This window comes from Dermacentor andersoni, chromosome 3 (assembly GCF_023375885.2).
Source record: "Dermacentor andersoni chromosome 3, qqDerAnde1_hic_scaffold, whole genome shotgun sequence".
Taxonomy (NCBI): domain Eukaryota; kingdom Metazoa; phylum Arthropoda; class Arachnida; order Ixodida; family Ixodidae; genus Dermacentor; species Dermacentor andersoni.
The window spans coordinates 77,040,040-77,065,927 of record NC_092816.1 but is presented as its reverse complement, the minus strand read 5'-3'; the positions used below and the strand labels follow the sequence as shown (position 1 = coordinate 77,065,927).

Below are 25,888 nucleotides of genomic sequence, written 5' to 3'. Positions count from 1 at the left end.
TTCAAAGGAACAGAGCTATTCAAGAATACGTTCCTGCCTCGAACTATCCGCCTGTGCAACCAGCTGCCTGCAAGCGCGCATTTGAGTGCGCGATGGTACAATCACATCATGTCTGCAATTAAACAAAAGTGAAACTCGATACCACTTTCCTTGCCCAAATTTTGAGGACCATGCGCGCTTTTCGTACTGTCGCATTATCCTGTTCAGTTATCGCAGCCAATGACAAGCATATCCAGTGAAATAATGGCAACTTCCTGCTCTTTTTTATCTACAGATCACGTCACCGTGTTAAGTTCTCGCTGATTTTCTTGGTTTTTCTTTTTTTTGTGTGTGTGGATGCAATGCATTGTACATGTAACTGTTTGGGGCAGCCGCCCCAGAAAGATGCTAAATATGCGTCGCTTCTCTTTGTTTTCTCTTTTTTCATGGCATTTCGGTATCATTACGCTGTTTCTAGTTGTTTATGTTTACTTCCTTAACGCATGTTAGCGCATATGTATGTCCACATATATTTATTTACCCACTCCTTGTTAAGGTATCTTCAGAGACTAGCTTTAACCTGTAAATTAATTAATTAATTAATTAATATGTATTGATCTTGTCTAATAATATTAAAGATTCTTTTTCAAGAAATAAACGTAATAGAATTTCAAAATAAATGCAGACCGATGAAGTCTAGACTGATTAAAGCTTTTACCTCAGAGCCTTTCTTTAACCCTATGCCCTGAATTACTTCTCTAGAGGAAAACTAACATTTGAAGTGCAGTTTGAAATACTTTTAAGCTAAAAAAATGTGAAAGAGGCGTCTAGCATGAAAGTATACGTGCATATCCACACGTCTTTCACTGAACAAACTCCGACTTGGCAAGCGAGCCATCTCGTGTCTTACGGCAACCTGTAAATTGTTTTTGCACCTTAATGAATGCCGCCGCGTGAGCTTCTTCGGCTGTTTACCCTCGTTGGAAACACCATGTTCAGAGTATTTCTTTCCGAGTCAGACGTGTTGACGTGCCGACACGTCTGTAATTGTTGGGTGTGCATGCTGTCAAAATCATGAATTCTCTCACTTACGCGTCATTTTCGGACTTAGGAGCTCAGATTCCGATATGCCCACAAATCGCGACGACAGGCTAAAAGACAGGAGTGGTATGGCGCCCACCCAACTAAATGCGCGCAACTGCAGGTTTGCGCCTACGTCGGCACCCACCCTGTGGAAAGGTTGCAGGCGCAGCTCCTTGCCCTTGCGTGCTCGAATCTCTTGCGAGAGCTCCCAGAAGAAGCCCGACTGAGATCGGGGCAGCATGCTGGCGCGGTCGATCTCCACCAGCGGAGGCAGCCACGGCAGCAGAGAGTCGCTCGCATTCGCACCGCCGGACAGGGGCATGGAGCAATTCGTCGAGTTCTTGCACTGGACGAGAGAGAGAGAAAAAAAAAAAAAGGTCGCTTGTTTCATTTGCCGAGATATTTCTACGGACCTCGCAACGAGAGCAAGTAAAGCTGGATTAACACGATCGCACGGATCGATTATTTTAGTCTGCAGGCGAGCATGGCGTGGCTGACGTATAGAACTAAACGCGCCGCTGTAGTGGTTCCTCGATAGCGCCGTCGTCATGGGCGTATTGGGCGTCAGCAAGCCGCGTAATGCTCGTCCACGGACTGAATGAGCGATCCGCTCCGTGGTGTGAACGCAGATTAAGGAATGAAGCTGGATTCAGATGATTATCGAAAAAGTACGCTGAATTATCGAAATGGATTATCAAACATCAGTTTATCAAAACAGTGCAAAAGCACGAAACAGAAGGAAAGAAAGAAGAAAAAAGAAAGGAACACGAGGATGAGGGGAGAAGGTACGCTTATTCGTTTGCTTATCATCACTTACTCGCTTCTTGCTCTTGTTGCCTTCTTTCCTTCTTTTTCCCTCTCCTTCGTGTTTGCAGTGTTTCGATAGCCTCACTCAACGGGCAAATTACGTCTAGTTAGGCACAGTTTTTAATCAACGTGCAGTGTGGGGCACAGATTTTGTCTCTGTCCACGCTTGATGATGCTCATAATGATTTCTATTGGCATTCCCTTCAAAACGGGGCGGCCACAACCTAGCTTGCTTGAGCGAATTAGGTTTTACTGCGTATACCTCAGTCTAGCATTGTGTGCGATGCGCCGTGTTAACGGAGCTTATACCACTATCCTTGGAATGCTTAGGAGACGAACCGGGCCAAGCCGAATCGAAAGTCGACGCCATCAACGTCACACCCTCGCCGCCGTTTCTCGCAGCCTGCCACCATCAACCCGACACCCGATTTTAGCCCTATAGACTGGTGGCCGAAATCAAACAAACTTGTGTTTTTCTCTCTCTCTCTCTCTCTCTCTCCTTCATTAAAACCGAGTTCCAGCGTTTCTTGGAGGTCGACAAGATAGGTGTCCCCACGTCCTCAAATACGAAACGGTTATCGTGCTGCCGGGACCCGCATCACCTTGCTGCAAGAATAGGGATCTTTCGAAAGTGCATTGTCCCGTCGCTTTCCGTATCCGAAAGCTCAAGCTCCTCTGTGCGCCTTTTGTGTTCTTTTGTACTTTTCGCGTTGTTCTGTGTGCCTCGCCGATAGCATGTCCCCTAACTTGACGTCCCCCATTTATAAATATTCTTGCTCTCAAGCAGGCATCCTCGGCCTGCTGGACGGCCAAAAGTTGGTCAGCTCGGCCCCGAAGACCAACTTTTGGCCGTCCAGCAGGCCGAGCATGCCGCTAGAGCTCAATGGCTTCTAGCCGCCATCTAGGCGGGGTTTGACCCCCCCCCCCCCCCCAATCTGCCGGCTATATAAATAAAAGTTACTTCTCTCTCTCTCTCTCTCTCTCTCTCTCTCTCTCAATTGCTACAGAAGCGAGACTGCGCCGAAGTGAATAGGCACTTCCCGCGTTTCTAAATTGGCACTTGACTCATTGCGCAGTACTAGTACTCGTAGTCGCATCTTCTTGGGAGATAGTTTTTCTGCTCGATTATATTGGAGGCGGACGGGTTGGCCTGAGACAATTTGCTATAGAAGTACAGGAGTGACTCGCGGTGTACACGATGAATTGGTCAGGCTACACTAAACGCTTTCCTCATTGGAGGAGAGAGAGAGTGTGTGTGATTGTGAAGAGGAAGAGGCGCTGTTTTCTGCAGCCCCTCAGGGAGCATGACTCGGCGTCTTGGGGAAGGGGAGGGGGACATAAAGAAGAAAGAAAAAAGGGAAGAAAGAGAAGGTCGAGGCGATTGCAGAGCCCGGTACGGTTAGGTACCGCTGTCTGCGGTAGCCATGCGGCGCATTAACAATTTACACGACGCACAACTTTCGGTTTTGCGTAGAGAAGTGGAGAGGACTGCCACTGGAATGCGACTGCAGATAGTAGGTTGCATTCATGCGTGATCTGGGACCTCATTAAGCTCCAGGATCAACAATGTAAACCACGTTCACCACATTTCCAAGTGTTGTTTAGGAGCTCGCTCGGCACACGTCTTGCCTCTTCGAGTAGCAAAGTGCAGGGAAGTCCGGAGCAGAGTACCGTAAGCTGCACTACACATATATATGCAGGGTGTCCTAGCTAAATTTAGCCATAATTTAAATATACGCGAATGCCACGCGGCTAGACAGAACCAAGGTAATGTTGTTTGCCGTCGCTTGGAGATACTCAAATTAATCTGTTTTTTTTTTTTTCATTCCGCCTAAATAGCTAATTAGTCTTAATGAATTATTCAACTGAAATATTACAAATAGATGGAAAGTGTCAGTGAGAAAATTGTAGAGCGACACGAAAAACTCCCGGTACAGCTTTCTGTTGCTCAATACGTGCTACATAAAAGTGTCTTTCCGAGCGCGAAAGAAGCCCGGGAATACACGCAATGTGCCTCGAGCTGCCAGTCGCGCGGCAATTTTGCGTGCGTTTGTGGGCTGCTTTCACGCTTGGAAAAGCACTTTTACGTTGGACCAATGGAGCAACAGAAAGATGTATGGGGAGCTTCTCATGTGGCTCTACGATTTTCCCACTGAGACCGTTCATCTAATTATAATATTTTAGAAGATGATTAACTAATTTAGACTGATTATCTAATTAGGGGTAATTAAAGAAAATATATTTGAGTGTCTCCAAGCGACGGTTTATTCTGACGAAGGCTGTGCCACGGCCGTGACGTTAAACCATTAAACATGCAACTTTGCTTCTTTCTTCTGTTTGATGCTAACGCATCAAACAGAAGAAAGAAGCATGAAGTCCTAGTTTCTGAGCTGCATATAGAATATTACTGCGGGCAACAGCCATTGAAGTGTTTTAGAGACAGATAAAGCAAGCCTCACGACGTTGCTTCTTGTTTGTAATGTAACCGCACGTTCCTAATGAAACGGGAAACTTGCAAAACCACGGGAGAGCTTACCTGCATTTCAACCATAACTTGGGCTCTTCTTTCTGCGGCCTCTGCAAAAGGAGCGATAACAGCTAAAGTAAGCAAAGACTATAGTAATAAGACACTGTCCTCTGGTAGAAGCAACCTTCTCAGCACCGACATGTTAAAGTTCGACAAATTCGAGTGACAAGCTGACCATCTAGGTCTAAGAATTCATCAATGTGGAATCTCATGATGTTAGTAGTTGTAGCAAATACAGCTGGTTTAGTCTTTAACGGGGCTACCTTCGTGTCCTGCTCAACCGCGACGCTTATGCTATATGAAGAGCGATTTATTAATCTTGCCTAAGCCTTGGCGGTCCGCCTTGCTGCCTAATACAGTGACGTTAATAAGCACTTGGTGCTGAAGCGCGTAATATAGGTGTGTTCATTAGTAACACCTTAGTTCCTCAGTATCGAAGTGTTCTCTCACCCACACCTTCTGTTCAATACAGTTTTTAATGTCCTATAAGCTTCAGAACACCAAAAGGGCATACGACCCGAGGTTTCTATCTTTGAAGCATGAGCTTTATAAAGGCAGATGCGTCGTATTGTGTATTTGTCCCGGTTACTCTGTCAGCTTGTCTGCTCTGAATCCACTACACTGTGCATAGTGCCATACCAAATATAGCCAATTGATCTGTCCTTCTGTAGTGTTCTTTTTTGGTTTGTTTCGTTCGCGTGCGCTCATGATCACGAATGCGATCAAGTAAGGATCATGCCCACACCTCTCAGGAGGCCCTTGAATTCCCTGAACATCTCCTCTCGTGTAATGTTGGCACCTGCTGGGCCTCTGGGACCTCTGGGACCAGGGGGGCCTTGGGGTCCTTCCTGTAACAGGCAATACAGAGTCATTATATCGACTGATGGGAGTACAGCAAACAATAAAACAATATATAAGCTCCCAGGTTCTTATATTGCGTCTCACCAACTCGGCGCAGTCCGTGTCCCCGTGTCAGCCATTCAGTAGCTTCGTTTGCATGGACGCGGTGCCAGTGGGTCGAATCACTAGTTGGGTTAGCGCAGCTCGACTCGACCGCGTTTACGTGCATCTTGTCAGGCAAGTTAAGCCAGTCCACCCACTCCCCGCAGGAGGGCTGATCGAGCTCGTTTCGAAGCTCGCGCGAGTTGGCCCACTCGAGCTGACCCGCTATGGGATTTCGGCCGGTCAAGCCGACTCCACCCAACTGCAACGGTTCCATTTACACGTAACTATAGTAATGAGAACCGGCGGCCTGTACCAGAGAAGAGCAGATGGCTTGTCCCTTGTGCGCCACTAAATTTTACGTGACGCTTCCGCTCAGTCAGCGTCGCGGAGGAGCCCATGTTATGGGTGCCTGATGCAACCCATAGGTTTTACAGCAGTGCGCGAAGCTGGTGAGACGATATCTACGCAAGGACACGTTGCAGTCTCCCAAAGCCGCTTCACTACGCAACGCATGGCCGTCAGACAACTTGAGGCAGCAGCACATCCAGCAGGGCCTGTGTTAGCCAAATTTATCGTGCGTGAAAGCAGCACTAGATTCTCATGGTAGCGATAAAACCCGAGGATGCCGGAACACCGTGGCTGCGATGGCCAGCCATTAGGGAGTTTTAGTGTTGGGGACGCAAGCGGCTTGCGTACGCAAGAGCTAGGGGCGACGTTACTGCGCATGCGCAGACCGCAACGTCTACTTGCGTCCTTGGGTTGTTTGGCCGGCCGAAAACATCGCTGCCCCTAAGTGGTCACGTTACCCACGTGACTCTTGCGGTGTAGGAGAACTTACGAGTAGCTAGCGGGTAGATAATGTAATAAATCTTTCGCCAAGTGTCGACAGACGTCGTTTTTATATGTATTAGAGAGGTTTAGCATGTCTGGTATTCGGATAAACGCAGTTGGGGTGTTGGGGCGGAGCCATAAACGGGAGCGTCCTGCATGGTGCATCCATCTGGCGGCGCAAAGCTCAAATTGACAAAAGCAGCTAATATTGCTGTAACCAAGTCTATTCTACTTCGCTGCTGGTGTAAATTATCGGCACTGGCATAATTGTGTTGCTGCCAAAAATTTATACCCACAGCAAAGTAAAATTCACTTGGTTACTGCAATATTAGCTGTTTTTGTCTGTTTGAGCTTTGCGCCACCAGGTGGCAGCACCATGCAGGCCGCTCTAGTTCATGGCTCCGCCCCAATGTCTCAGCCTGCGTTTACCAGATTACCGGACACTGTAAACCTCTCTATTAACTGCTTTTAATAAGAATAGTTTTATGTGCTTTACTTCATATGCTTGATTTCATGTTTTAAAAAATGATAACGCAGCAAACATCAGACGTTGATGGCGCTGCGAGCGCATGCGACCTCACTGCGGCTTGCGTTTGGGGCCGCTAACCTATAACGTGTTTCTGCTTGCGTACGCAAACGCAAACGCACCCAAGCGCTTGGGGCCCCAACGCCTTGCGTCCCCAACACTAAAACTCTCTATTGACGACACTTATGCAGGGGTGCTTTTTCTTAGTACGAGTCCAGACACGTTACCTACGTATCTTAGTTCTGGGGAGACTCGTAGCTGGTTTACTACCCTTCACTAATGAAGGAGGGAGAAAGAAAAGGGGCAAAGTTGCAACAAACGATGTGCGTTGGCTCATCTCACGGCGTTCATCGCGAATGCAGCGGTGGTTGCACAAACCACAGTTCCTCGGATAGCACAGCCGCGCGCTTTAGCATACTTATGTGACGGTGATGCTCGACACGGGGTTCCCTATATCCCTTTTTCTTTGAGCACTCTGTATTTCCAATCGTAGGTAAGGGCAGCACGCAGGAAATGTCTTTCGTCATGAAAAAGAAAAGGACAGTTGCGAATGATTGTCATTCTCCACCTCATCGCAAACGGATTTGAGATTGAAGTGCATCGAGTTCACCTAGGCTTTGAAAAACGAATAGGCGTTATCTTTCTTTGCCTGTTTATTGCGCACCAACGAAGCCTAAAAGATTTTGTAGCAGGCTTCTTTTCTAGCCCAGAAATCTTCTCGCGCAAGGCTCACCTGTTATATTCATGACGTCATAATGATTGTTGGTTGCGCTGCTCAGCACGCGAGGGTGGAAACAAATCTCGGTCACGGCGGCTGCATTTCAATGGGGGCGAAATGCAAAAGTGTCGGTGTACTGTCCATTGGCCGGGTGCACGGTAAGACACCCCAGGTAGTCATAATTAATCCGGATTCCCTCACTACGGCGTATCTCATGATCATATCGAGGTCTTGGCCGTAAAACCTCGGAATTTATCTTTTAGGTGATTGTCGAGAAGCAGATGAAATTAAAAGGCTGCAGTAACGCAGTGATTCCGGAAACGCTAATATGCTGAAAGAATGGGAAGATGCGAGAATAGACCTCGGAGAGTACAGCGAAACATCCAGAGTACTGCGGGACGCCTCTGACGTCACGCACGAATCTCTGCGCCGGCATCTGAAGAATGCGTAGAATGTTCTCTCTTTTTTTTTTTTCAAAGTCACGTGACTGAGCTCAGCTTCGTCCCACATCCTGGTTGACTGAAGCCGCCGTTTCACATGAGATCATTGTTAATTTGCCGATTTAAAATGGCCGTCTGCCTACTGAACCAAGATAGAACAAGAAACACGTGAACCATTTTTGCTTGATGAAGCATGCAGGTCTCCGCGATCGAACTTAATCATGCGGGCCAACTCACCATCCTGAGAAAAGACCGGTCGACTTTCTTCTTGGGCCTTGCAGTCTGCGTCCTCTCAGAGTGCCGCAGAAACGATTCCCAAGTCATCCGAGGATCGAGTGTCGTCTGTCGTCCGGGCGTCGTCTGTCGGCCGAGCCGCCATTCTGGCTGGAGAAGGAAAGTGCGCAAAGCTTGTTAACAAGTAAAGTTTTTTTTGTTTACTAATAATGATGTTGACACAATTAAGTAATGAGAAGTTCGCACGAATAGGTAGTGCCGGCTTCAGCCTTTTACATGCAAAACATCGATATATAAGTCCCATGTCACATATTATCATGATGACAGCTAGCAGAAGCACATCAGAAGATGACGTAAACACAATAAATACCTGAGCCTTCACCTGAAGACGTCGCAGGACAGGCCATAAGCCTTTAATCCACGAGCCGGCATGCCCTACACGCGAGCAATCTTAGGGCCGACGAAAGTTTGAGACCTCTGTTAATTAGACATTCGTTTCTTTTGCTTACAAGGGAATACATTGAAAGATCGGGAAAAAAGAATAATAGTTAACAACAATATTGTAACAGCGTAGCTAGAATGAAAACTTCAATCATTGAGTAGATTTGAGGATAAGAGCGCCTGTACCACAAAAATTTCTAAAGCAAAGACTGCTCGTAAGAGCACAGGCGAGTCAACATTATTATTGACTGGCCTGTTATTGTTACTGGCCAGTCATATATATTATTAGCGTAGGTGGTCGGCCAATGATAACCAGCACTTACCATCGAAAACCTTCATAATATGTGCCCCAGAGTACAAAAATCGAAAGCCTTACAAAGCACAATAGTGATTACAGCATAATCAAAACTGCTTTTACTTGCGCGAAACACCATTTTACTTCACCGAGAAATGGCCTTCGGGGCACGCACGTAGCAGTGTACTGAGGGAGTGTATCTCAGAAATCGATAACGAAAACTACATACGAACCATCATAGCATCATAAATAAGCGTGTTCGGCTTTGCCAGTACAAAGAACACCTGCAAGCCTTGCTCCAGAAACAGTGAAAAAGTAAAATCATATCCTTCAACTACAGTATGGAAGCGCAATCGCGGAAAACAATTCAGTTCAGCTCTCCATGCACGAATCGCTGTCGGTTAGTTCGAACCACCATGCACGGGCAATGGAAAATAACGAAGGTGCTGGGTACATCGCTCTCCATTTCTCTCATTTTCTCACAAAAAGCTCTTCATAGCCTCTTGGCGAACGGCCAGGTTCGTCCTCTTCCGGGACGGTGCGGCCGATCGATGAAGAAGCAAAACTTGGCTCCCGTTCAACGTGGGCAAACACGCGCATTGTGTTTTCTTTTCTTTTGGTCATTCATTTATGACTCGAAGTAGTCAACCGGCCTTCCTCCTAACTTCCTCCAAGTACACGCGTTCGGCGCTGCTGTGATCATTTTTCACTGGCACTGCGCACCACACGTTGACTCCGTCTGTTTCCGTTCCTGCCTGCTCCTCTCGAGCCGCTGTAACAGTGTCACAGCCGCTGATAACGTTGTTGTTATTGTTCACATCGCCATTTGCGCGTATCTTGTCGACAACAGAGAGCTATAGGCTAGGCTGGGGACGTGCGAAACTTGGCAAGCACTCCTAATGGGAAACAGTGGAGTGGGAGAAAAAAGTAGCTGATCAAGAGAGAAAGACGGGTGCGTTCAGAGAAATAATCGCCGCTGTTCTTCCGGAATGCCCGAGAAAGTCAAGGGCATCATGGTACTGAGATGCCCTTCAGGAGCTTTCTTTTTTTTTTATAATGCTGTGATCTCGTCCGACTACGCTTCTTCTCCTAGCGAAAAAAGTGGATGGTTTTGTGTCCGCGCTCGACACTTCCTGCAAAAAAGAAAAAAAAATAAGCGTTCTTGTGCGCAAATGAGACGATAAAGGGTAACTTAGAGTGAACAGTTTCACTTATTCTAAATGTGGACGGGGGCATGCATTCTCTTGAGTCGCTTGTCAGGTTCGCCACTCATTAGTAGACGCTTCTTCCTTCTGAAGAGATGGGTGGAGGTTGGTGTTCCAGAATATAACAATTCACAAACGCTAATTTGATGCATTATAGCACCCTTACGAGTCAGTTCGCCTAATAAAATTTTCGCGTGAACTAGACTGAAGTACTCGATTTAATCCATATCGTCACTCTCGTCTCCTGGAAACGAGAAGCTCCAGAAACGGAACAGCAACGTCATAGCGTTTTCTCTAAAACATCATTTCTTGAATATTAGATACAACGTCAAAGTCGTTCGGGCAACTTTGTTGGAACACAAAGATCAATGCTAGAGAGAGAAAAAAAGAAAGAATTGAAATTTCAAAGTGGCTGCAGCACAGCGAGAGTCACTGATGTATGGCTGTCTTCCACGAGCGAATGACCTCAATGGCGTATTGATTCCACGCAGCCAATTTTCTACTCGGGCACCCTGAAACTCTTCATTACGCCAAGCAGAAAACGTACATCTTTCACCCGGGCTTTTCCTTGCAACATTCGACATGAAATTTTGAGCACCACGTCCTCATTAGCTTTTCCAACGATAGGCTGCAAACTAGCCTGCTATCGATCAAGCTTCCCGTCGAACCTTGAGCCGTATAGTGCAGTCCTGGTAATAGAACCACAAGAACGATAATTCGCTGTGCATTCTCCTCACCGGAACAGTTTGAAGGCAGCTACGCAACCACGCTGGTTATTGACTAAGTCTGATTCCTTCTTGACTGCCCTTTCTTGCAGCATAAACAAACAAACAAACAAAAAGCGCACCAAACGTGGAATAAAGCTGCTGAGCGACTGCTTGGCAGCGCGGGAGTCGATAAGCAACAAACGAGCAGCGAGTCGGATCAATGTATCCCCTTAGGAGAGCACAGTTGCACTTTTCTTTTGCTTCCGTGATCAATCCCGTGCTACCCGACCACCAGGCCCTTATTGATTCCGCGTCTGGGACTGGACGCCGCCATTGTAGTGGAAAGAAGTATCGTGTCCGCAAACAGAATGCCGCATTAGTAACACGTCTGCAGAAGAAAACGCTCACTGAGCGGGGGAGAAAAAAATCTGAGAGAGTCAGTGACAACAAAAGAACTGAGCGAAAGATACTCGCCCGCTCATTAAGGCAAGTTACGCTGAGAGCAATATCTTGTGCCTCACGCGAGCTTTCTGCAGTACTGCGAAATGTATTTGCGAGGCACCAATACAAAGAGGAAATGGTGACATATGTTACATAAACAGGGGTTACAAGTTAAGGCTTTTCTGCCTTGCTTGTTAAGTGAAGGCTCTTATCTGCCTTGCTCCCATGTAGATGCGCCAATAATGCTCGGTAGCGGGTGAGGGGGCGGAGGGGTGTGTGCAGAGAATGGGGAGTCGTGGGTTGGAATGACTGGTCACTTACCCTTCACTGAGCTGCCGAGCCGAAGGCATATCTGCAGTGGCGCTGGCATCAAAGTATAGCCTATACAGAATGCTGAGGTGGTGACGGGGTCGGGGATGGCGGCACTCTCCGACTCCCTATGCCATTTATGCTTCGTATGATGCCCTTGTTGCCAAGTGTGACAACATTGCCTCTGTATCGGCAAGCAGCCTCTTATTTCAAGCGTGTGTAGACCGCAGATATAGTATATGAATCGACACAGAGATGCAGAAGTGGACTTTCAAACTATGTTTGCTACTGACTGAACTGAGTGCCATCGAACTTTCGAGAATAGTGAAGCAAAAAAAGATTAGGCCGCCAGCAACATTTATCTCTTTTACTTGTGCGCGCGACTACAGTGAAAAGATAAAGTGGGACGAACAGTAGTCGACTCAAGGTTGAAAAAAAGAAACATGTCAGCGCATGAGTCGTTTCGGAATTAGGAGCATGGAAACGGCACCGTGTAGCTTTCGTTGGTTTTTTTTTTTTTTTTTTTGTAGAAAAGCTGCATATGGGGGGGGGGGGGGGCTAAGGTTCTGTGCATTTTTGGTCTCCATCAAACAAAACTACCATCATCAATGATGCACTCGCCCGTAAGCACTCGTACCCCAGTAAGCAAGCAAAAATTGCAATGACTCAAGGCCCCGTCAGGCAGAGGCTAAAAGCACTCAGCAAAGTGATGCAAACACTGCTTACATTCTTTCGAAACACGTATACAACATACAGAAGAGCATGTCGAAAACTGACATCATCAATGGCCCATACCCCCGTAAGCAAGCAAGCAATACAATGGCTCATAGCCCCATAAGGTTCGTGGCTACTCACTTCGTGTGGGTTAGTTGCGATGACACCACTCCTGTGGTCGTCGTTCGTGATTTCATTGTGGATGTGTTGGGACCGAAAAGGTAGTGGTTTAGTCGTTTCGTGTTTCAGGCGTATCGCTTGCGATGCCACACCGATGGCGCAACCGACAGCGCAATGGCGTACGTGCCCCGATTTGACATTATCAAAGAATGTGCTTGGAGTTGCGAGTATGCCGATCAGCGTATCATAGTGACCCCAAAGCCATTGTGACAGTCGTTACTAAGTGACAATAAATTATACAATAAAGACTTTACCACAAGTTTTCTCCCCGCTACGTTTGCAGCTTCGCTGGTCATCCACCTTCACAGAGTGGAATGGCTCATGATTTTTTTTAGGCTTTGATGAACCAAGTGTTTGCCACTACTCCTGCCTAACTCTGATTCATTCCGGAGAAAAAAATGCACAAATTTTCCACGCACAGTTTCTGCTCACTATTTCTCATCCGCTATAGAACAGAGATCCACGAACTCCGTGTCTTTGTTTCGTGCCGACGGAAACGGCAAGAGCGTACGTCTAGGCTTAATTTGCCCCTGTCACGTAATTCTTTTGTCACTTTGAGTGAACTGAGTAGCTACAAGCTTTACGGGTACTGCTTTGCCCAGGGTTAAATGTAGCAATGACCGGTCATCGCGCGCCAGCTTTCGCAGGGCATCGCTACTACAGTCACTTTGGAGAGAAGATGTATGGTATGCTGTCGAGAAAAGTCTTGGCCATCGTCCAAATGAGTCGCTGAGCGTCATTTAAGAAAGCGCGCAGGCTGTCACAGTAGCAGCTGCTTGAGTTGGACGAACTCTCATTTCAAAGTGCTGGCTTGAAACACTCGCTTTCGACGCTGTTTGCCAGCATCTACAAGGCTAGCCGGTGCTCGGCTGTGAAGAAGAAGCAAAGCTTGTGTGGAGAAACTTCTGCACAACATGTTATTTTCACTTCGCTCGTCTTTTCTAATTGAAGCCTCATTCGCAGTACGGCAAACGTAATGACATCGCACAAACTTTGTGCAGACGCTGACGTCAGAAAGCAACAAATACTGCACGAGTATATTTTTGGCAGAGAACTTCCAGAGCTTGCGAGAGAACTAAACCACTCCATTCAAAACGTTGCCAGCAACAGCGAAATAAGTATTCGGCTTTTGCTGTCGTAAAGAAAAGACTGAGCAAATCCCGACCAGTTAGGAATATTCTGTTATCCTTTTGTACCGACCAGCCATTCTGCAGGAACAATTCAGAGCTCTACTGCTACTGGATGGAGCCGCGTGTTTTCTTGCTGATTTGAACGAAACAGAAAGGTTCGTTACTCAGAAAAACAGAAACGTTTCTTCGTCTGCTACTGTATTCCAACTTCTTGGTCCATAGAGTTTTTCTGCACAAGCAAAGCAGAACAAGAAAGGGAGCGGGGGAACGGGGAGGATGACCTTTTACTGGCAACGAGCTTTCCCTAGAACAAAGAAAGAACTAAAATATTCATCATACGCCAGAAGCTGCTGCCTGTGTTCAAGCGATTGATTCCGTGCTTCCTCCGGCTTCGCGAAAAACCGAAATCTCTTTAGTGGAAGGCAACCGTACCGATCCCGTTTTACTGAAATAGCATTGTGCGCAAGATCTGTGTGCGCAGAAGTTTGATAACAAGCATTTCTTTTAATTTGACGACTAGAAACACGAACTAACCAAGCAGCACTGTTTACTCTCACAGCAAAGGGTTCGTTTCCGAACTCTTTGGCAGACCACCACAAGTAAAACCCTGAAACTGTCGAAGAAACAGACGTATATAGAAAGCCATGGGTGTACATGGCTAACTAAATAAAAATAACTACCTTTAACTAAAGGTAGTTGGACGCGAAAACTATATCCTATATTAGGATATTTGTAGCCATCGACTTCCATCGCATCATCTCGCCTCCCTTGCTGCCGCTCGACCTCGTTCAGCGTTTAGCAAGATTATTGCCGCCAACCATGGAACTTTACCGTCAAACTTCACGCCTGCAGCACGACCATCTCTACCGCTGTGGTGCCTCCATCCACTCCAGGCTCTTCTTGTTATTCCCGGTATAAAAAAAAAACGGAGATGTCAACTTTCGCCCTCAAACAAACCGTGCTTTCAGTGCTACATGACAAGCACAAAGGACGCATCCACGTTTACACGGACGGTTCTGTTTCCTCTAAATGTTCAGCTGGAGCAGTGGTGATTCCCGCAGAGTCTGTCCCCCTCAAGTTCAAGACATCTCACATTACATCATCGACGGCTGCAGAACTCGCAGCTATCCGTGCTGCTCTGGAGTTTATTGTTCACAAATCATCACATTCATGGTCCATCTTATGTGACTCAAAGGCAGCTCTCCAGCGTCTGGTGTCCCCTTTCAACCACGGACCAAATTTGCAACTAGTCGCAGACATCCGACTACTCCACCATCACGCAATCAACAAGGGACACAACATCATCTACCAGTGGATACCGGGTCATTGCGGAATTACGGAAAATGACAGTGCGGATGGCGCTGCACGGTCGGCCCATGATGGTGCCCAGATTATACCCATACCGCTGTCAAGAACAGATGCAGCCACAAGACTTCGCTCTCTCGCCCGCGAGCTTACGCAGAATCTGTGGAACACCAGTGAATTCACGAACACACGTCTCCATCGATTGGATCCACATCTGCAACTCCCCCTACCACACGGGTTACCACGAGCGGAAGCAACACTTCCGTGCCGCCTGTGGCTCGGCGTGGCATTCACGAAGTCCTATTCATTCCGCATTGGAATGGCCGACAGCCCTACTTGTGACACCTGCGGCTGTGAAGAGAAGATTGAGCACCTCCTTTGTGACTGTCCCCGTTACAAAGTGCCAGGAAAAGTGCTCGTGACCGTGCTCGAAAAACTGGACAATCGCCCCTTTACAGAGGAAAAAGCTGTAGGACACTGGTCCAGACAGGCTTCGGCACTCAAGGCCTTAACGGCTTTGCTGAAGTTTTTAAGGACATGCGAATTGTGCGGCCGCCTTTGAATGTTGTAGCCCGTAGTATCGCGTTACTGTGCGAATTTTCTGGTTTCCACTTTTTTTCCTCTTCTTCTTCTTTCTCCTTTTATTTCCTTTAACTCTTTCCCCAGCACAGGGTAGCCAGCCGGTACTTACACTGGCTAGCCTCCCTGTCTTTCCACACCTTTGTCTCCTCCTCCTGTAGCAGTCCACTGCATCGTACACGATACATCATATCATTTGAAGTCTGTTCCTTAGCCACTTAGTCGCGGCACAGGTAGACTTTCTCGATGCATGTGGTTGGTGATTTCATGCTGCGTGACGCGAACGTGCGATCATGCTACGTGGAATTGTACGCTGACGCACTTCTGCCTGGAGCTTGCTTGGGAAAAAAGTGCTCTCGTATCAGTCTTCTAGTGAAAAAGACAATGTCAGAAGTGAAATGACTAGAGGAATAAATAAATAAACAAAAGACGAAATATATGTGCACACGCGTGTTTAGAGAATGGAGCGGAACACCGGCTTCGCTATGTTGCGACTTTGGAGGCGAACCGCACAGCTGTTGTGGTATTAGTACACCGGTGTTGTGGCCTCGAGTCTTGAACTACGCCGCTGACAGACCTACTGTGAAGTGTAGACGGGTGCCCGTCAGGTAGAAATCGGTTCTTATTGTCGGAACTGCGACGAATGCTTTCTCTGCGATCATGTTAACCCTTCAAACTAATTACGACTTGTTAAGACGCGACCCAAAGTGAAACACGACAAGAACAGGAAAGAGCGTCACTCGCAAGTTTATTCGAAGACGATAGGTTGGGGAGTGAACCTGTTTGCTTCGAATAAACATAGTTGCGGATTGATTGATTGATTGATTGATTGATTGATTGATTGATTGATTGATTGATTGATTGATTGATTGATTGATTGATTGATTGATTGATTGATTGATTGATTGATTGATATAGCAAGGGTGAATGCTGAGGATGACGAGATGGCCGTCGACAATGACGGCATCGTAAAGGCAAACCAGTCGTTCACAGCAAGCCCCGTTTCGAGCTTTGAGCTGCTGTCCCGCTGAAAGGCGTGTACCTAGAACAAGTTCACTCCCACCGTAATGAATAACAGAACCGGTCACCACGCCGATGGCTCGTGTGAGGATATCCAGCAAAACGAGCGTGCCACCGATGCCAAAGTTTCTCACTTCTTGCTCGTGGGAGCTTCGGATCGCATATAAGGGGCCACACTTCGCGCGACGCTTTTAAATGTCACGTTGCTCGGCTCTTTCTTCGAGCACCGAAGACGAACAGCTCCGCGAGCCGGCGAAACTCGGTAAAAACCAATTTCTTTGAACTTCGAGTTTCACCCTCGCGTGCGAGCACATCCCCCGCAAACAGAGCAGGCAGAGAGAGAGAGGGGGGGAATCTTCGCTCAAACACCGGCGAACTCGCTGCAATCAAAGACGAGGCACTCAATGCGCCGACCGTGAAGCTCTGGTGGTCTTGACGCGGATCCAATCTTCGATCGGCTCACGGCGCCAGCAAGACTGCGACCTCGCGCCCGCCCGACAACCGCTCAATTGTCGCCGCCGTTAAGAGGATGGAGGGGGCGTTCTAGCCGGTGCTCGAGCCTTCCGCGGGCCTCTTTTCCGTTTTCCCTTTTGCCCCCTGGCGAAGGCAAGGAGCGGTACCGCCAGGCGTCAAGAGACACACAGCGTGGACCGGCGTTGTTTTCCGAGCAAACAGCCCCGCACTCCGCTGCTGTGTCCGAGGTTCGACTGAGGCAAAACTTTGCGTCCCAAACAGCAGCCGTCGGGACTTGGCTGGGATTGCGTTGTGGGAAACACAAATTGCTCTCTTTCTCGCTTTTTTTTATTTTCTTTATTTATAATGCCTGCCCACGCTGCATAGTTCGAGGGAAAGTCTTCGGTAGAGTGTCTGTTTCGCGTGACTGGTTCTTGTTTTCTCTTCTCGGCTCACGTTTGCGATGCGCGGAACAGGGTGGCAGCGATCCGGCTGGGCCGGACTTGGCACCAGCGTATTGCAGTTTCACTCGCCAGGAGAGCGACGAAAGAAAGTTTCGGCACGACCGAGGGCGGCAACCGGGGATGACAAGGAGTCGATCGGACAGAGCCGGTCCCGTTCGTTCTAATGTTTTCAACGACTTCGGACCAATTACAGTTGTCTTGCCTCGTCCTATAGATTGGTTATTGTAGTTTGCTCGCCCTTGTCGTTTAGCACCTTTATTTGGTGCACGCGAAAGTTACTTCTACGCTTGAAGTAAATCATAGCGCCTCTCTTCGCATTCACCAACATTTGCAAAATGTTACCTTCACTGACACTCCAGTATAGTTTGGTTTTGTTTTCCTCCACTGATGGCGCGTGCCCACTGCTGGCGATTCTCCAAGGTTCGGATGGTATTAGTAAATAAGTTCAGTTGATAATTGTATAGAATAAATGAACAAATAAATATTGTAAGAAGTATATATACTTCTGTCCTCTTCTAAATAATGATTGCTTGGGCTTCTGCAGCATTTCCGTAATTTTTGAAATTTGCTGTTCAAGTTTGAAATGTCGGCAATGTATTTTTCTGCTCATGATTTTATTTATCCTGTAATTATTTTTATTGTCATAGTGCGAGTGCGTTTTAGTCGGCACTGACCACCAAACCTCATGGCTTATGATCCTTCGCATGTCCAATGCTACAGCCAAGGCTTTCGCCCGTAAACCACGAGGTATTGAAAAACATTCCTCTACGCCTGAGCATAATATGAACCATTGTTTTTCACGAATCTTTAGTTTGGAATGTCGGTGCAGCAACGTTGTAGTGCGTTGATTTGTTTTGTTTCTTTATATTTGGGGGATAATCAGTGCCGTCTTCACTCCTGATATCTGTCAGTTTGGATCGTCATCGAAAATGTCACTGAATGGTCATACGACGGCGCCACTGAACACGGTTCAAACTCGCCATTTCACATCGTGCGCCGGGTGCTCTAACAACTTCAACATAACACTTCATGGAACTGGCGATAGCCCTAGCATGTTACGCAGCTCGACACACGCATGGCCAGGCAATTACACAGGCCACTTTGAGTTGCGACACATAGGAAGTTGCCCTGAAGCACTTCACGGAGGAAATGTAAGTGAACGAAGTCTCTGAACATCCTAAATATAGCGTGAACACGTTGTATATGGCAAAAAAGTGCTGTGAAGTGCTTTCGCAGAGTAATTAATCTTAGTGAACATAGGCTACCCTCGGCTATCACGTAACACGTTGCTCACGATCAAATGTTTCCGCTGAAACGCCTTCACAGGAACACTAAAGACAAAAGTTGGGCAGTATCCGTAAACTAGTCTTTTTTTTTTTCAATACATAAAGAAGCCACTCTTACCGTGCAGCTAGACTTGAGCGAGAAAATTCGTAAATGCTAAACACGGGCGGTGACGTCGCCTGGAAATTCTGGCGCCACATTGCCGTGACGTCATGAATTTTGACAGTGTCTGCTCAAGACTAGTTCATTTTTCTATTGGTAAAGCTGAACCACTCTATACTCAAAAAGTTCCTAGGACTGAACTTCACAAATTTCGAGAACTCTGCTGCTGCGCCCACAGCAACCGAAGTACAAGAAGGTAACTTGAAATCTGTAACGTCAAACTGACGTACCGGCGCTGAAATTTCAGCTTGAAACTCAAAAAATAAAAATGACCATTTACTCTTTTAGTAATCAACCTATTTCCACGAGATTATCTAAAGCAGTCTTGGGCGAAATATTTGCTAATCTATAGTAGTTTATTATTTCTCTTCAGTGCCCTTTAAGTACCTGAGACTTAAGCCAAGTTTGATCAGATGGGCACTTTGCAATTTGCGTCGCGTCAATACAAATAGTAAACATTTACATTAATCTACTATGCGCAATAGCTATTGTACGTAAGTTACAATTTTACTAAAACTAACTTTACATGATTACACAAGCACATGGCACTCGACAGAATGGAAGCACGATATGGTGTCGGGCACTACGGCACTCGGGAGCTTATCTTGTAGTTCTTACAACGTAGTTCTTATTCAAAATCCCACCTTAAGAATCCGCGATATTTTTTTCCAGCTGGTCCACTGAAAACCAAACCAGATTTTTGACGACAAAAAGCAAATGAAGCCTATTGCTCTCCTCTACATTGTTGTAGTGCAAGCTGACAGAGAGGGACAACATGAAGGCAAATTTGACAACCACATAGCGGAAGCTTTCAAGAGCAGTTGTTGAAAGCAGTTGTTCAAAGTAGAGCATGCCACACAAACAAGCCCATATAGCTAGCCGTTGTACTTTTTCTGCGAACCACCATGTGCCCAAGACAGTTGTCCGAACAATTTCATTGCCTTTAAGCTTAAAAATGGCACGACTTCACCCTTTTCGGCTTGCGGAACTTGACTGATTACCGGCAAAGAGAAGATTCGTGCTGTATACTCAACCCATTTCAGACTTTCTCAAGGAGACGCATACAGTATCAAAACCTGATCCGCTGCTAGCAAGTTGCTGCACATTCTCAAGAGCAGCACGAGAGATGTTACCATTTATTCACCTTCGTCCTTATTCCAGGCAGCGGAAGCCTGCTACCTAAGTCGTGAGAATGAACTTCTACTTCTTACGCAGCTTTAGCAGGCAGGCCTAGTTATTCAGAAGTATATGCTTGTTGGCGTTTCGCATGGAAATAATTACTCACCCAAAAAACAAGATGAGTCATGGCATCTCCCTTGCAGGAGCAACCGTGTTTTTCCCCTTGGGGTTCATTTTCATGACAACTCACATATGCAAGAGCCTTTTGGATTCAGTGCTTAGAGAAACATAAAGGTGGGTAACGTGTATTCGGGTGCGTGCGCGTGTGTGGGCACGTGTGAGAGTAGAAATGCGGCAATTCATCACCGTCCTCTCAAAGCGTCGTTTCTTATTCTTTTAAAATGACATATATTTTAATGTCTCCTTAGGGTGGAGGAACTGCCTTGGCCAGTTTGTCAAACGTTTTATTGCTTCAAATTGCATTTAACTTATTGAACGTCATCTTTATGTACAATAAAGATGACGTGAAACCATGACATCACAGCTCTTATTTCAGCGATGGGCAAGCTGCCGAATTAAAATAAAATTTTCAAGCAACACTTACATTTTGACAAGGAGCGTGACAGAGTAAGCATCCCTATATTGACTTTGAAAGAATACGTATAAAAATAACTATATACCTACAGTACCGAAAAGACGATCGCAGCATTCTTGTCTCAGATGTACATACACCCGCCTTGATCCGCGTTTAAGAATACACTTGCACCCGCTGCGGTGGCTTATCGGCTATGGTGTTCCGCTACCAAGCAAGAGGTCGCGGAATCAAATCTCGGCCTCGGAGTCCACATTTCGATGAGGGCTAAATACGAAAACGCCTGTGCACGGTGCATTCGGGGTACGTTAAAGATCCCCTGGTGGTCAAAATTAATCCGGAGTCCCCCACTACGGCGTGCCTCATTATCAAATCATGGTTTTCGCACGTAAAACCCCATAATCCAATCCAAGAATATACTTGCACCTAAAGGTGATCAATTAGAACTGCGTATCATTCTGCGATTTGCAATTCATAACTATTCAGTTTTTGTTGCTGTTTCTGCAAGCCTTACTCAAATAAATATCAAACAGACCAGTTTTCCTCAATCTCGCGCAATATGCCAGTGCTTCCAGTGGAAGAGCTTTTCATGAAAATGCATTGCGGATAATTACCATGTCTTTCTAGTGGCAATCGTATCAAACAGTGGTGGACATCAATGAGAATCAGTGATTTCCTAACAAATTACCTAAAATTGACCGAATGGAATTTGAAAGTTAGCTTATGGTACACATTGCAATAGTGGGGCTGAAGGTAGTCAGTTCTCTTGCGTATCCACATTGAAAGCATCCTGACTCAAACGGCGGCTTTGTGGTAGCTTCTTCCAGATTTGTGGAGAAATTTATTGGCGGCCCAGTTTTCATTTTCCTGAAACTCCTTCTTTAAGCGACGCGAAAAACAACAACTATTTGGGAATGAAATTGAAGCTCCTTTGTCCGTGATAATGGCACGCTTGGTCTAATATATATATATATATATATATATATATATATATATATATATATATCGTAGTACTAATTGTACTAATTGTGCTGTGTTAGTTACAGGATGCACAGGACACAGGGTTCAGCAGCGACGACGTCTCAATCGGGCCCACTTACTTCCGCACTGAATTTTGCCTCAAATTTCCGACTCACCAACACAGCATTCCTAAGCCTAATTTAACAATACAACGTTCAAAAGTTAATATACGAGTGTTCTCCAGAAAAGTCAGATGCTTCGACTGTCATCTCTAAAGAGCCTGAAGAATTGACATTGCATCAGTTTCCTTCGCGCAAGGACATAGTTGCTGAAGAGGAAATTGGTATTCACCAACGATAAATTACCTAAAAGAATATAAAGTTTCATGTCCATCCTATCGCATCAAAGTAACACAGGCTCCCGAGTTGTATATATATATCTATGTTGGACAGGTGTCAGAGGAGAAGAAAATTAAATAATTAATAAAAAGAGCACCTACAATAAGAGTGGCCAAAGGCAGGAGACAGTGTGGTTGCGGACCTTACTGAATGAAATATGCTAAATAATACAATAAAATAAAGACCTACATTACCAAACATTCCTCTTGACTAATATTTTTCTCCAAGTGCTAAAGTCTTGTCTTGAGGTCATTGGTGGAAAGACTGACAGCAACGTCCTTTCTCGAAGGAAGAAGCGGATGTCCGACCAAGATCTGTGCAGCTTGCGTTGCTTTCTTTTTTTATGGGGTTTTGCGTGCCAAAACCACTTTCTGATTATGAAGCACGCCGTAGTGAAGGACTCCGGAAATTTTGACCACCTGGGGTTCTTTAACGTGCACCTAAACCTAAGTAGACGGCTGTTTTCGCATTTCGCTCCCATCGAAATGCGGCCGCCGTGGCCGGGATGGGGGCTAAATTTTGCGTTGCTTGCGTCGCAAGAAAAATTGAGTCCGGAATTCTTTCTACTTTTCTTGTGTAATTTCGCCCCATTTCGGTTTCAACCCTATTGTGCAGACCCTCACATCTGTATTTATTACTTGTTTACCATTTGGTGGGAACTTGAGTCACAAAATACAGTACTTGCTAGTTACGATCAGAGCACAGCCTTAGATAATTTAAACCTATTGTTAACTACAACTCTGGTCATTCAAACATATAGTGGAGGGTCTACAAAGGGTGCCTGCCTCGGTATACAGTCGCTCTCCAGAAGCTGAACACCCACCAACAGACACTAACACAACGTTGCACCTAACATTTGCTCAGAGGACGGGCCGTGGCCGCCATTGCATAGAAGCTGCCTTGTACGCTTTACAACTCATCTATCGCAGCATACTAGCGACGGCGTAACCAGGTCTCGCGTGAACACACCTGTAACAGAACCACGCGAGAAGATTGCGCTTACCTGTCTTCTCCAGGACGATCCTGCAGCACCCCTGAGGCCCTCACGTCTCCTAGAAGGCATCTCTCGCGTCTTGCGGTCAACCTCCCCGGCGATTGACGGCGCTGCCGTCACATTCACCGCCGGTGTCGACGTAGCCGCCGGCGTCGTAGCCGTGACCACAACGGCCACGGCCGCCGCCACAGTGGCGACGCACACCAGCGTCGCCACGCCGCAGGACACCATGAGCAGCCTCTGCCGTCGCCGATGCCCCTTGTTCTCCAGCAGCACGTGTCCGACCGCCGTCGTAGATCACGGGTTTAGGCCTAGCTCCGGGGCACGATCGGCGCTTAGACCTAGCGCTCTACTTCCGGCGAAACCACGGCGTGACTGGTGCGGCAAGACTTGAGCGCGGCCTATCTAGACACAGTCCAGCCACCGTTTGCTTTGACGGCAAGGGGGTCCCAACCGTTCCAAGCAAGCAACGGGGACGACTGTTAGACGTCGGCTGAGCTTCCGGCTTGTCCGCGTGCTTCCTATCACCGCCTCTGCCTGCACCTGCACTACTATACCTACGAGCGACCAATGCGCGCGAGCGAACCAGGACGACCGCTTCCCGAGTGGGCGAGATGGGAAACTACGTCCGAAGGTACCGCGCACAGACCTCTCTGGCGACTTCAACACCGCGTCGAGGCCACCTAAACGAAAGAGGAGGAAAGAGACGGGTCCGAGGTGGAGGAGGCGGGAACTGTTTTTCCCGCGGATTAGGGAGGTGCGTCGTCGCCGCCTTTCCTGTCACACCCGTTGGCCTTTTTTTTCCCTCGCCGTCAGTAAACCATGGGAAGGTGGTACAACCGCGTGTTCCGCCGAGAATAGACGTACGCGGCTATGAAAGCAAGGGGCGCATCGACACCTGCGTAAAGAACGACCGCCTCGAGAAATTGCGCCTCCCTCCGGCTTCGTCTCCCTTTTGTTGCAGCCAAGTCCGCTCGCGCAGACACACGCACGCTCCGTGCGTGTACTACGCATCATTGTTCGCTTCGGTTTTTGCCCCCTCTAGAAAAAAAAAGAAAAAGAAGCGGAGGGGTGTTCGTGTGTCACAACGCCTCGAGTCGGTTCTCCTTCTTCCTTCCTTTTTTTTTCCTTTTTTTTTTGCAAGGACAGCGGCAGCCGGGGCTCTTCTGCCCCGTGCACGTGCGTGGCCCCGGAGAAGAAACTCCTCCGCAGAGAGCCTCACACGCCGTCACCACCAACCCGCCATTGTCCTCTGGGCCCGCCCGCACGCGCGCTGTTCAATCGAACGGGGGCTGCACCTGTGCCGTGCCGGTGCGTACCGAACGACCACCGCTGACGCCGCGCGGAAGGGTCGGCATAGCGTTTCAAGCGTCGTCGGCCGCCGTAAACGGAGGAACAAGGAGGGTGAGGAGGTCGCTTGGAGCCCTCGCCTCTTCCATTAGGTCCCCTCCTCCACGACTTTCGCTGGTTGTCCAAAGCGGTTGCCCTGTTTCGCGCGTTTATTGTTTGTTTTTTCTCTCCCCCTGCAGGTGTTAGCTTCCTTCTTTCTTTGTTTTCTCCCTTCCTTCTTTCTTTGTTTTCTCCCTTCCTTCTTTCTTTCTTCCTTTCCTATCTTTTCATTTCCGTCTTTTTTTTTTCGTAATCTGCTTTTTTACTACTAACAGTTCGTTTACGTTCCAACTCCTGTTTAATTTGGAGCAAGGCTTTCATGCTGCTTCTCCGGTTGTTTACACACGTGGGCAGGGTTTTTCAAAGCGTCTGTTAAACTAGTAGGATACGAGGTGCCGGCAATGCCTCTTTCAAGCCGAAAGCAGCGTTTCTCTATGAGCGCACATCTCGAGACGGAAGTGGCCAGAAGGCCGTGTCCTAGAAGGTTGGCTTTCACTGAATGGTACCACTAGCCATAGAGGGCAGAAAAACAGTGTCTTGTGTGTGAAGCACGGAATTAGGTTTTCACTTGAAGCTATAGTTCCGCCACTGTCGTCAGCTGCCCGGTTGCGTTCGCGACGTCCTTCAGCGGAGCCACTTTAATAATATTCTTCTGTCATACTACATTCACAATTTTACTGTCTCTTTCCATAACCCTTTCTCAACAAATAAATTAATTAGGGAGTTAAATAACAATTAGAGTATTATCTAATTAGTTAATTTAGATTGACGAATGGACAGGCGGTCTAACGAGGGAACGAATGAGCATAGTAACAAACGAATGGTGGGGGGCAGAGGGGGGGGGGGGGCGCTTGTTCCACCAAATACGTACAGAAATATTTCACAGTGAGGAGGAGGAAAAATATTTATTAAAAAAAGGACAAGCAGGTGTGAAGCTGTCAGCCTCTCGGTGGTCGGCATTTTTCGTGTCTGCGTCCGTTAGCAAAAATGTGGGCTGATCCCGGAGGCAGTGCAGGCCCGGCGCAGTGGCTCGTACTCCCGAGGCTTCAGGAGGAGGAAATAGAGAAGGCAGGGATGTTAACCCTAATTGTTAACCACCCTACTCTGGGGGATGGGAATGAGGGAACAGAAAGACGAGATAGAGAGAGGTAGGGGGCGAAGACACGGTTAGCTCGCGCACGCACGCGGATGGCCTGAGCGAGTCAAAGGCGTTCACATAGGCCAGTCGCCCTCAAGAAAGACATAAGTGACTTCATAGCTTTGTGGGCCGACGAGTGATGCCGACGGTCTTCAAGTAGCACCTGCACAGACAACGGCCGATCGTCCAGGCGTCGCAATGCGATAATGTCTCTCTTTTCGACTGAAATCGATGACAGTGACACCACAAATATTCGGTGTCCTCTTCGCCCGCGCAGATGTTGCACGCAGCACTGTCGGTCCTTCCAATCAAAGTAGTGTACACCTTCGTGAAAGCCACTCCTAACCACAGTCGCTACAGAAGTGATGCCTCATGTGGGTGAAGCCCTGGTGAAGGTCGGAGTTGGAGCGAAGTGTTCAGTTCGTGCAACCTGGTGCGTCTTATATTTGGGGTGTTCCACTCTGTTAATGCGAGCTTGCGTGCGAGGTGAGGAATCTGCCTTGCAGCGTCTGTCCTGGA

The 25,888-nt window shown here is 47.4% G+C and overlaps 1 protein-coding gene across 1 annotated transcript in view; it reads right to left on the bottom strand.

Annotated features, from left to right (window-relative positions):
• LOC126544705 (erythroferrone-like) overlaps window positions 1-24,898 on the bottom strand; it is a 33,775-nt gene extending 8,877 nt beyond the window's left edge. Inside the window, exons 1-5 of the mRNA XM_050192163.3 lie at window positions 22,852-24,898; window positions 8,094-8,240; window positions 5,142-5,244; window positions 4,406-4,446; window positions 1,208-1,408 (exon numbers count right to left, since the gene is read on the bottom strand). Of these exons, the coding sequence (XP_050048120.2) occupies window positions 1,208-1,408; window positions 4,406-4,446; window positions 5,142-5,244; window positions 8,094-8,240; window positions 22,852-23,073 (714 nt within the window). The 5' untranslated portion in view covers window positions 23,074-24,898. The remainder of the gene's footprint in view (window positions 1-1,207; window positions 1,409-4,405; window positions 4,447-5,141; window positions 5,245-8,093; window positions 8,241-22,851) is intronic.
• Between the last annotated feature and the right edge of the window lie 990 nt (window positions 24,899-25,888).